At 38.1% G+C, this 12,012-nt stretch overlaps 2 protein-coding genes across 2 annotated transcripts; one reads left to right on the forward strand and one right to left on the reverse strand.

Moving 5' to 3' along the window:
* Positions 1–108: 108 nt before the first annotated feature.
* Positions 109–5,041, reverse strand: cd22 (cd22 molecule). Its single transcript, XM_014976432.2, has 7 exons — positions 4,872–5,041; positions 3,108–3,455; positions 2,804–3,025; positions 1,574–1,861; positions 1,355–1,433; positions 1,213–1,249; positions 109–1,121 (listed from the first exon to the last, which is right to left on the reverse strand). Exons 1-7 carry the CDS (start codon positions 4,906–4,908, stop codon positions 1,083–1,085), a joined length of 1,050 nt encoding a protein of 349 aa, XP_014831918.2. The 5' UTR covers positions 4,909–5,041; the 3' UTR covers positions 109–1,082.
* A 1,604-nt stretch (positions 5,042–6,645) lies between these two features.
* LOC106909924 (uncharacterized) lies at positions 6,646–9,889 on the forward strand. Its single transcript, XM_014976434.2, has 6 exons — positions 6,646–6,803; positions 7,345–7,468; positions 8,214–8,440; positions 8,524–8,671; positions 8,766–8,888; positions 8,988–9,889. The coding sequence occupies exons 2-6, from the start codon at positions 7,393–7,395 to the stop codon at positions 9,032–9,034; spliced, it is 621 nt and encodes a 206-aa protein (XP_014831920.2). The 5' UTR covers positions 6,646–6,803; positions 7,345–7,392; the 3' UTR covers positions 9,035–9,889.
* Positions 9,890–12,012: the final 2,123 nt, after the last annotated feature.

Here is a 12,012-nt window from a genome sequence, read left to right on the forward strand (position 1 = left end):
TTGTGAAGGAAGTGTTGCAAAACACAGATGTGAATTTAAATACAGGAAGTCCTCCACAGATTATTACAGACGCAGACCACAAACAACATGACTTGTATAAGAATGCTATTTTCAATTTACTGAAGAGGCTTTTACTGAAAAACAGATGTTTCATGTTTAGTGTAATAAAGATGACAGAAAACACGGTTATCACAAACACATAAAAAAAAACCTCAGTCAGATTTATTTCTGTATTTGTAGTAAACTTTAGGTTTCAGATACTGAGCAGGACCTGAAGAAGAGTGGGGCGAGGATGACCACCAGGAGGACAGTGATTCTGCTTCCTGCCCTTTCAGCTAGTTGGAGATTTTAGCCTCAGTTTATTTTTAGGAAAGGCCTTTTCAACCTGTAAAGTGCTCTCTTTTTTTGTGTGAATTAAGTTACATTGTCTTTGTTTTTTCATTTCACTCTTTCCCATGCAGTAAATTCACATTTTAAACTTTGCGATCCAGTGTGCACATTATGGAAAGTACAACATGTCAAATAAATTAAAAATAAGAAAAATTAAAGGTGTGAAAGTTATGTGCATTAAAAACCACACATTTATGAAGCTAGAAATTTTCATTTACCATTAAAAACAAACTACGAAAAAAGGTGAACCTTATCGGATCTAATCCAGACCACTGGACACATTTCATAAATATTTCCATGGAGAACTCGTGATAATTTTCAAAGTGATGAAACATTTTTATGTTTGCTGGGATCTACAGACATTAATTCAAACTCAAGGGGTCAGTGCTGCGTAGCTTAAAACGGAACCGTTTCTACCAATGACTGCAACATAAACGAATATTTGAATTTAGCATACAAATAACCAACCTGTATGAAAAACATCAGTATGGTTTGAAATAACAAATATCCGTACTACGTTCAGAATCCATTGAATGTTGCACAGGAAAAGGAAAATGGACATTGACATGCAGCTTAGCTAAGCATCAGGAAGCATTTTCTCTCCACGTGTTGAGACTTTTCAGTGCAAAGTTACTTTGATTCCTTTCCTTTGGTTCCTTTCTCATGCTAGGGATTTCAGAGCAGTTGTTCTTTCATCCAAAAATCACATTTTCATAGTCATTGCTGGTATTCTGAGGAATAAAGAAGACTAGATTAGGCGTCACATGACTCTGGTATCATTTCCTGTTTTATTTTTTTCCAAAAACCTGTTCCTCTTCTCACCTCTTCATTCTTTGCATCAGAACGAGACCGACACTTCCTTTAACAAGAAAACAGAAGCTTCTATGAACAGAGTTTATTTCCTGATATCCCAATTCAGCAAAGCAACCAGAGCCAACTCAAAGTGATGTTCTGTGTTACCTACCAGACCCAGATGAGAATCGGTGGCAGCACAAGCAGAATAATCACTTTAATTCCAATTCCAAGGACAATTAAAGGATGGACTGGGGGAAAAAAACAAGGAATAAACCATTACAAATAATTAAAAGTACCTCCAGTATCTCTGAAGCTCTGAAGTTCAAATTAACATGAATGAATTAAAGCTTCAACAATGTGAGTTCTTCCGTTCCTCCAGGATTCCTACCCATTTCTTCCACCGTCAGCAGCAGCTGAGCTGAACGGCTCTGGCCCACACGGTTCTCGGCCTGGCAGACATACGTCCCAGTGTGGGTCAGCTCAACGGAGGAAATGCTCAACACCTGCCCTGAGCCCACCGGGAGCTCAGTGCTGGAGTTGGAGACATCACTGCTGTACCACCAGGTGTAAGTAATCGCAGCAGGGCGGGCAGAACCTCTGCAGGTCAACGTCACGCTGCTGCCGACCAGCAGAGGGTCAGAGCGGTTCACCTCAACGGATACGTTCAGAGGAGGATCTGGAGAAAAAAACACAACCACGATTCCAGTAAAAATAGGTTGATAGTACATACACAGTGTCATGCAGAAGTAGTCAAACTATTTGAATTTTTCTTTTACATTTTATCACATTTCAACTACAAGCCTCATTTTGTTTTATTTTTTTTTTCTGTGACAGACAAAACAGCTTATGGTTGAAGTGGGAGGAAAATGAAAACTTTCACCCCATTTGCAGATCTTTCAAAGCCTCCACGATTGTGGAATAAAACCTAGTTTTAAAATCAACTCTGGAAAGAGTTGATTTTTCTATCAACTCTTACCAGCTTCCAAAATATCCCCACAGCATGCTGCTGCTACTACCTTGCTGCAGGCAGCATGGCTAAGCTGTGTTCAGGGTTACGTACAGTGCATATATCTTTTTAGTATTCTTCCAGATTTGTGATGGACAACAAATGATTGCCCTGCAGACTGATTGCCCCACCTGAGATTAGATGTTTAAAGCTTTGGATGTTTTTCAATGATTCATTTTTAAACATTGTTGCATTTTTCTCTTTGACCTGTCTGCTGTGTCTCTTGGTCTTCTTGATGGACTTTGTTCACTAACGTTCACCAACAAACCACTGAGGCCTTCACAGAAAAGCTGTCAGGTCTGAGGTCAAATGACATAAACGCAAATTTTGTTTACCAACTTAAGGGTATCAGAGTAAAGGGGTCTAAATGGGAATGCACCCCAGTTTTTCCTCAAATTTTCTTTGTAATCTTTGGTCTTTGGTCTGTCACATGAAATCTGAATAAAACGCATAGAGGTTTGTGATTATTATGTTGCAACATGCAAAGCGCTCTTATCAATAAATTTGATTTCTACTGACCAAATACAATGCATGTGAGGCTGGTAATAAGCAGAATATCAGTGACTAACATCAAATTTATTCATCTTGACTTAGCATCATCATAGTACTTACACCAAACATCCAGAGCCACAGGACTTGATTGTGAGGATTCTATTCCCTCAAAAGCACATGAATAGTTTCCGGTATCTGTAATCTGAGCCTGAAATGTTGGTTCTGCCACCGGACGTCCGTCTTTGAACCAGATTATTTTGGTGTTTTGGCACTCTGTCCGACAGTCAAGGGTCACGCTGTCTCCGAGTCTCACTCTGTCGGAGCGTACGCTAGCTTCCAGCCCTGGAGATCAAGCAAAGACAAGACTTACACCACAAAAAATATTCAACGTGAAAAACAGAACCCTGTGAACTCTCTGTTTTACCTGTGACAGAGAGATACACTGACTTCTTACTGCGCCGTCCAAACTTGTCTGTGTCAAACCAGAAGAAGTAATATCCAGTGTCGTCCTCCTGGAGGTCACGTAAAACCAGGCTGCAGTTGTGTGCATGATCACCTTTATACTCAAATCGACCATTATACGACGGAAGGTCTGAAAGCCTGACGCGTTCCAAGATGCCATTTTGAATCTTTCCTTTGTCCCATGCGGTCTGTCTGACGGATTCCTCATCTGGGTAGCTGTACGAACACCTGAACTCCACCGAAGACCCCCTCAAAGCACAAATATCCTGGTTCTCAAAGGTCACCGACCAGGCAGCACTCACTTTCTCTGCTAGTAAAAACACAAAATAAAACTTGTGAGGACCGTTTTTAAATCATTTACACAGTCATGGGGAAAAGAAACTTAATTGGCTAGAAAAAATAATACGCCCCATGATATAACAGAACAACCTTCAATAGCAATAATTTATAAAGTCATAGCTTTTGATATGGCTTCATTGGAGTCTTTCATGAACAGTAAATGCATTTAGCAGCAGGTGTTGCTGCTTTCCCTCTTCCCCCTTTCATGCATAGTGGTCACTTCAGTGGACAGCCATATAAAAGCCATTTTCTTCTGCTTCTTGTGGATTTGTATGTTAGAAATACACACAGATCACTGAAGTGGACATTAGTGCATCACAAAATACACTATCAACTATCAGCTGCAAATGCAAGAAATTATTTTTGTTAAATCCAATATGGCCGACAGACAAAAAAGCATGCCAACTGACCCGGTCCTTCCTTCTACTGTAGACGACTCTTGCTGGAAAAAAAAAATATTGTGACATCAGATAACCCCTAAAGAACAAAACTACTGATGTATTTTTCAAATAACAACTTTGTATTTGGAGAAAATTAAAATTTTATCACCTAAGAAAAAAATAAAATAATAATAATAATAATAATAATAATAATAATAATAATAATAATAATAATAATAATAATAATAATAATAATAATAATAAAAATGTTTACAATTTTTTTCCCTACCTTTTTTATGCCTTAAGAATATAAAAAAATGAAAAAAAAATCCTTACACAAAGGACCATAATTCCTGCATGAAAGGGTTAAACTCTATAAATGCATTGCAGGAAAAACAAAACAAACAAAAAAACACTTCCAGCCTTATGAGCCCAGCTTTGTGCTTGAAGTTCATTTCACTTATCTGTTAAATATTTCCTCCCCTCTGAGCCAAAAATCAGTGTAATGCTAATTTAACATGATATTAATAGCATTGCATGTGGGAACACTTTACACAGGAAGTGCATTTAAATAAAAAATGTCATTTCATCAACATTTTGCAGTGGCAGATATGAGTGATGATGCATTTCTAGATATGAGAAAAACAAAATTTTTTCAAAGTGTTTCTAAGCCAATAGTGAAACTTTGACAGAAACAACGAAACTGAAGAGCTCCCATCGCCATAGAAACAGTGCACTGTTGCAATAAAAGGTAACAGTTTATATTGAGGCTCAAACAGAAAACGCAGCTCCTCTTCAGTTTGTGTTTCCTAGCATTGGTGCTTGATTTACAGACCTTATTTAACATATTTAGCCAGGAATTAATGTTTTGAACAAATTCTTGGTCTAAGCTCAGAAATAATCAAACATTAAGATGAGCCTTAAGAGATTTGCTGCTCTTGCAAATGTAAAAAATGTTCAAATAGAGCAATGCATTTCATATTTAGAATAAACAAATATTTTCTTACCCTGCTGCAGCAGAAGAAGTATCAGCACTTGAATCATGTTCTACAAGAATAAGGAACTGAGTTGATAGTTCATTTGTCAAAGGAAACTGAAGTGATCGGGGTCCAACCCATGGCTGCTCAGCACTTCTAGAGAGAAAAAAAAACAGATATGAAAAAATTTTAGGTGGAAGTTTGTCACAAACATGATCAGTAAGCATTATGTAAATCAGCCAGAAGAGGCAGGGAGGAGTTTGTTTGTCCCTGATCACATGATGAGTTTGAACCAGAATCTGATGCTTAAGATGAAATTGGAGAATAAAAAATGAAGGTCGGGGAATGTCTTCAGAGATAGCTGAAGAGCTGATACAGATAAAATGGGAGGTGCTGATGTTTTTAGGGTGGTGGAGTTTCTTAAGTCTCCGGTTAAAAGAAAATGAAAGAAAAACAACACAGTAAACTTGAGTTTTGTTTCATTCTTCAGTCCCTAAAACAAATTTTCTTCATTATTTTTACTCGTGTGGTGTATGGGATGTAATAATCTCTCTCAATGTAATAATCTCTCTCAGTTACATAGCAGGATCTTGAACACAGGAGGTCTCAGTTTCATCATGGATGACTGGAGCCAAAACCAGCTTTCATCTTTCACTACTGAATCAGAATATTTTTAGAGTTTTCGTTTTTCTCCTTCAACCGTTTTAAAGTGGCTGCCAATATGCCACTTTCCGCTATTTTGTGACATTACAACCTCAAACCTCAGGATGTTTAATTGGGATTTTAGAACAGTTTGACCTCGTCTCTCAGTTTTCCCAGCCACCCCTGAACTCATCGCTTACTCTCTCCATGATTCGCAGACTGATCAGACCCGATCTGAGGTGTGTAAAGCTCAGATCAGGTGTGTAAAGTCCAGCAGAGGCTGGACTTCTCTGCAGCCCAGAAAGTAGCTGAAGTCTCTGGACTTTGACTGGTCCATTCTAACAAGTGAATACTCTCTGATCTAAGTGATTCATTTATTTTTTGTAGCTTCTACAAATGTTTCCTCCAGTGTTTCCATTCATGACAACCATCTGCTCCCTAGGGAGAAGCTTGTTTCTCTTCTACTCATGTGAAAAGATGTTTCCACCTGAGTTGTGGTTCTCTGCAGCTCCTCCAGGGTTACCACGGTCATCTTGGCTGCATCTCCGACTAATGCTTCCACGTTCAGTCGACCATGTCTTAGTACGTTTGCAGTTGTGGCACACTATTCCTCTTTTTGGATGAACATTACGCAACCTAACCCTGTTTTGGTCCCTTTGCTGCCGTCCTTGAGCTTCATTAATCCCTATAAAACACATCGAAGTATAAATGAGAAATACTAAAAAAATAAAATAAAAGGGTTGTAAAAACCTTTAAAAGTTGATTGGGCCACACATGTTGACAGCTTGGCTTCATCAACAGGCCTCTGAGCTTGGTGTTTAGGCAAATGTCTAGTGATGTTGATTGTTAAATGACTTTATCTTCCCTTCAGGCTGCAGCAGGATGATGAACCTGCTGAACAAGTACGCTGGAGGCGTTTAGGTGTAGCATTGTTGATGTTGGAAGCAAATAAAAGTGAAATCTTTTCATGGCAAACGTGCATGTAGCCACTAACATAAAGGCTTTTCATGGAAGGTTTTTTGATTTTCCTTCTCAAGAGAACAAAAAGGTTTTGTGATGTACTTCTGAGCAACGTAGAAAGGAAAATGGAGAGCAGAGAAAACTTAAGCATTTTTTGACTGCATCGCTTTTCCTGCTCGACCTGTTTGCTGTTCTCAGAAATCTACCTGGCTCGTCAGGAACTCTTCCACATTCCTTCAGGTGCCTCAGTCGTCTGACGTTCCTGTCTTGTTGGGGACAATTGAAGAGACCAAGGAAGTTTAGGCGCAGAGGGAGACGCGAGGCGCGCTGGTTCCCAGACAGTGTCGGCGCATTTGTGAGGTCAGTTTGAGCAAGAAAAAAATTTATTATTTTTTATGTATGTAAATAGGGAAGCTGTCTTCAGATCTAGGGGAGGATCTTCCTATTGCTTGTGTAGTCAGAATTCTCTTTCTTTATCTGGTATTTAACTAGAATTTATCTGTGCGTAAATGTAGAACGAATGAAGTCAGGCTGTAGTTTTGCTTTGATTAAGCCTTCAACAAAAGCATTTAGGTAACATTATGAGTGCCTGAATGTGTTTTTAAATATGGTTCTACCAAGAGTAACTTTGTGGTTGTTAATTATATAAAATGAGTTTATGTAATTAATACTGGTTAATGATTTACAATCTCAGTTTAATAATTTGGAATTTACTGACGTAAAACCCAGTTCATTTAAGTTTCTTCCAGGGAGAGTTTGAGTTGACAGAAGTGTCTAAAAACGGATATTTGTCGTCACAATGTCCAGCTGCAGCATTTTGGCAAACATATGTGAAATTTATTGCTGTGTTGGTTATTTAACCTTCACGAACAGAGCCGTGTACATTTTTCTGACTTTCCAGAGAAAATCTGCATGGAATAAGAGAAACTAACTGAGTCAAGCAGAAGAAATGGCAGAGAAGAGAAAAGTTTCTCAGCTCTGCTGGCTGCTCCTGGCGGTGCTTCAAATCTCTGCACCTTCTTCAGGTAAATAACAATACGAACGTCACAGAAGCGTTTAGCAGCTGCCTAAACTGAATGCTTTGCATTGTGTGTGTTGAATTTGAGGCGTAAATCTTATCACCGCAGCAGACGTAAAGAGGTGACTTTACATTCTTCAGTCTAAAGACTCGCGGTGCCAATCATTCACAGAGAATCTTCATTATTACAGGTTAAAATTAATGTTAGCGGTATCTTACATTTAGTGAATAAAGTGTCAACTAGACTGTAAATAAGAGGTTATTTTTATGACAACATATTTTACACGATGAAGCCAAAAATTATTCTTATGCCTGAAATTGTCATTATTATTAATTTTATCTTATCAACATGTTTCTTAGGACTGGAAATAAATGTTTCATTTTTAATTCAGCTAGTCAGAGTCCCAGCTTAAATATGACAAAGACCCCAAAAAACTTGAAGCTCTTCAACTCTTTAAAGCACCTTTTGAAAATTATTAAGATGGATATCAATCTTCTACATGTCATTCTTTAAAATGAAATGTAAATTATTTTATTTTTTCAAACCCAATCCTCATTTTGCATTTTATTTTTTCTTTGTGCCCGTCTCGTTTCTCCTCAAAAACACACTTTTAGTTTAAACAAATATTCAATTCTAATGCAAATCTGCAGTTACATTTCAGATGTATATGCATGTTTCTAAAGAAAGAAAAAAAGCATCCTTTCATCCTTTTTTGATGTACTTGTTTTGTTTTAATCTTCATCTGCCTCAGCACAAGATGCCACCACCTCCTTGGCTAACTCTACCAGCACCTCAGCTTCAAAAAAGATCTCTGGCTACCGGACTCTTCCGACTGATGTGAAAGTGGCCGTGGGCGAGCCTGCAGAGTTCAGGTGTGGAGTGCCTGAAGCCTCCGAAAGCCTCACATTTACTTTTTACAGCAGCCATGGAAACTACACCCTCACCTGCCCCAACGGCCAGGTGGAGGACATTCCCCAGGTGAGATGGTCACGACGTTGACCTCGTACTGAAATGTTAATCTCTACAAATACGAGCTCTTTCTTCTGTGTCTGTCGCCTCAGGCTCTGTATGGGCGCTGTGAAGTGAAGGGAGGTGAACTGGTGGCGATTTGGACCCTCAAAGGAACCTCGTACTCTGACAATGACACGCTGGTCATTTGTCATCAGTCAGATGATCCAGAAGACTGCTCTGCTGTCCTGCATGTCTATGGTGAAGTCAGGAAACATTGTGTAAATTGCACATTGCATATGCGATGTGATCAGTCGAAATCATTCTGCCTAAACTTCTTCACACCTGCCTGCAGATAATGGTGCCAGCTATGCTACCCTGGTTGGATGTTTGATCGGAGGATTCTTCGGGGTCCTTTTGATTTTCGGCCTCATTTTTCTCCTGATGCCAAAATCCATGACGATTCAGAACTGTCTTGGTAAGCAGCGACTTAATGTTTATATGGCAAAAAAAAAAAAAAAGATTAAACTGACAAAATCTTAAGAACTGATGTAATATGCAAAATTGTTGTGTTTAGGTGAAGATGACATCAACGATGACCTGGACTCAATCGTAAAAGAGTGAACCAAGGGAAAGAATTGAAACAAAAACTTCTACTTCCAGTTTAACCAGGTTATACAGATGATACTGGCTTTTCTCTACCTGCTGCACATCTTCCTTCCACATTCAGTCATGGGATGATGGCCATCATTGCCCAAATATTTAATAATAATAATAATAATAATAATAATAATAATAATAATAATAATAATAATAATAATACTGCTGAGCATTGAGTCACTTACATGCAGTACCATAGTTTTCCACTTGAGGGCAGCACTTTTATCGCCCATCAACAGAAAGTAAGTCACAAACTGCAAAACAAGAAACACGTCATTTTTCTGCACTAATATTGGAGATGAGATGTGAATAGCGATTACTATATTTTTAATTTGGTTTATGTGTACAGCATCAACTAAGTTACAAGTATACGAACTAATTAGTATTTTTTCCCACTTTTCAGTATGAGTTTGGAGTTCATTTTAAAACAGTTCACAAACGAACACATCAGTTTGACATGATCAGGTTGGCAGGAATGAATAAATGTACAAACTAAAGTCATCTGTTGCATTTATGGTCAACGCCCAATTACTGTCAAACCTTGTCTTAGCATCTTTGTTTAGGACACATTAGTAAGACAGAGGACACTTGTACAATTCTTAAAATTAAACTGGCCTCTCCACCAGTACCTAACTCAGACCTGGATTTTTTAACTGTTTTTTTTGTTCGTTTTTTGACATGCACTCATCTTTCATTTTAAATTTATAAGATTGTATCCAGTGAATATCTTCTCATTGTTATTGTTGCTCCTGTCAATTCACTCTTTTGTGGTTTAAGTGGCTTCTTTAACAAAAATAAAGTTGTTTACTGTCACAATAACGCAATTCAGCTTTTTGTCAAATCTTAAATTGTTGGGCAAAGCAGCAAAATGTGAATTCTGAAATATCACAAATTCATGTTGTTAAAGGCAGCGCTAAAAACCCTAATAATTCAAAAAATATGTGAAATCTGAACTCTACTGCAGTAATATTTCATCTTTACATAAAAAATGGCACACTGAAAACTCTGCGTTTATGAACGTAGCAGATTGTAAATGTGAAGGGAACAGAAGAGTGTTCGTTGCCCCCTAGTGGTGACAGGTGGAGATGTTTAGATTAGACCAGATTTCTTTCAACTGAAAGTCATAATTTATCTGTGATTAAACCCTATTTTGTTCAGTTATTTACAAATGGATATAATCTTGAAGTTTCCAGCCTATCACAATTATTCCATGAGCACAAAGACCTGTTTCACATATAGCAAAAATCATCTTAATGTTCCACAAGAACTGCTGAGACAAAAGCAAAACTTTTAGGAACATGTGCGTGAAAAATTGAATACAGTATTTATGAAAAGAATATCATCTATACAAGGTGGTGGTAGCGTGAAGGCCAGGCCTGTGTTTCCTCTTGAGGATTTAAACAACATGTTGTAAATGATGGTAGCATCAATTTCACTCTCAAATACAATTCCTGAAGGATATCAAACCAACTATCAGTTTGTGTTCTTAAGTTTAAGCCTACTTAGGTTATTTAGCTAAAGAATAATCCAAAGTACGCCATCAAATGTAAATAAAACTCTCAAATGTGGTTTAATGAATAGCCTCATTTGAGCTGATCACAAATGTTTGACGGAAGTTGTTGCTGCAAAGGTTATTAGGTTAAGGGTGCAATTACTTTTTCACTCAGGTCCAGGTTGGTTTAGATAAAGCAAATCCTCATTTGGAAACTGCATCTTGTCCTTTCTCGGCTTGTCTTTGAATTGAAATTTGCTTGCCGTGACAGAAAGCAAAAACAAAAGCAACATGTAAGGGGTGCAAAAACGTTCTCAGAGTACCGTACCGTGAGATCTGAAGTGGAGAAGACACACACACTGACACACACACACACACCCAGGAAAGAGTCAGCGGGAGAGATTTCTCCCTGGCCTTTTAGCTGATACAACAGAGTTAGTGTGGAGCAATGTGTTGATTCAGCTGCTCATCAACTCCTTGGTTCACTGTGTGCTGGATTCTGTTCCTCAAATCGGATTCTGGTAAAGTCAGAACCACTGAATGGGAAGTCTGTGGTTGTTCCAGGACACGACAAAGTAAAGGCATGCGTGTAGGAGTAAGAGAGGTCATACAAGCTGCTGGGCTGCTCTAAAGTGTTCTGACTTTGACTGTGAAAAAAAAACAAACACGTTTTCTAAGTTTGTGTAAAAGTAGTACAATACATTGATTTAAAAATGAAAAGGAATGGATGAATTCCTGTGTATCTGAACGGGACAGTAATATGAACTCAAGTCAAAATGTAGCTGATGTTTTTCAATAAATAAGTACATAAACATATTAATGCAGACAGGAGTAATGTTTGTGGCCGTTTGTGCTACCAACACCTCTGCCTTTCCTGGTTAATTTCTGTGACCTTTTTTTTTTTTTACTCACTTTGAGTTAACCTGTTCTTAGACCTTTACTAGTGCTGTTTATGGACAAACACACTTAAACAGCACCATAACAGAGGTGTGTGTCCGGCCAATGTCTGTGAGATAACCTTCACTGATTCGTGTGCGTTCACGCTGTGACCTTTCGCTGACAATAAATGACTTTGGGGACATTATGTTCACCAAATATCAGGAAACAAAGGTTAAAATATTCCAGAGGAAAGTCAAAAACAAGCCGAGATAGGTCAGAGGTGGAGCTGTTAATTAGTTTTTACAACTTTTAGTACGACTGTGACCTTCTACTGACCTCTGTATTTGTTTTGCTCGTCGTTTTAGGTTACATAATGAAGGTAAAACTGAGATCTGCACGGTTCAGAATATTTTTTTAACCACAAGATATAGTTCAATGATTAAATATAAAGGACACTTATGTCGATTGTAGCTTTAGTGTGTCTATGTTATTATTAACTCTAAATAAATGAGTTTTTGGCCTTGATTTGAAGAAACTCAGCCTTTCTGTTTCAGTTTTAACAGCAGTATTC

Source organism: Poecilia mexicana, unplaced genomic scaffold (genome assembly GCF_051168715.1).
Source record: "Poecilia mexicana isolate PSO_F unplaced genomic scaffold, ASM5116871v1 scaffold_16, whole genome shotgun sequence".
Lineage (NCBI taxonomy): Eukaryota > Metazoa > Chordata > Actinopteri > Cyprinodontiformes > Poeciliidae > Poecilia > Poecilia mexicana.

What these genes read in the sequence shown, in the direction of transcription:
- cd22 (XM_014976432.2), bottom strand. Translation starts at nt 4,908, where the DNA reads ATGATTCAAGTGCTGATACTTCTTCTGCTGCAGCAGG. An exon ending in AGTGTATCTCTCTGTCACAG is followed by an intron (nt 3,026 to 3,107) that starts GTAAAACAGAGA and finishes CTTGATCTCCAG; the next exon opens with GGCTGGAAGCTAGCGTACGC. An exon ending in TGTGGCTCTGGATGTTTGGT is followed by an intron (nt 1,862 to 2,803) that starts GTAAGTACTATG and finishes TTTTTTCTCCAG; the next exon opens with ATCCTCCTCTGAACGTATCC.
- LOC106909924 (XM_014976434.2), top strand. Translation starts at nt 7,393, where the DNA reads ATGGCAGAGAAGAGAAAAGTTTCTCAGCTCTGCTGGCTGCTCCTGGCG. An exon ending in AGGTGGAGGACATTCCCCAG is followed by an intron (nt 8,441 to 8,523) that starts GTGAGATGGTCA and finishes CTGTCGCCTCAG; the next exon opens with GCTCTGTATGGGCGCTGTGA. An exon ending in GACGATTCAGAACTGTCTTG is followed by an intron (nt 8,889 to 8,987) that starts GTAAGCAGCGAC and finishes TGTTGTGTTTAG; the next exon opens with GTGAAGATGACATCAACGAT.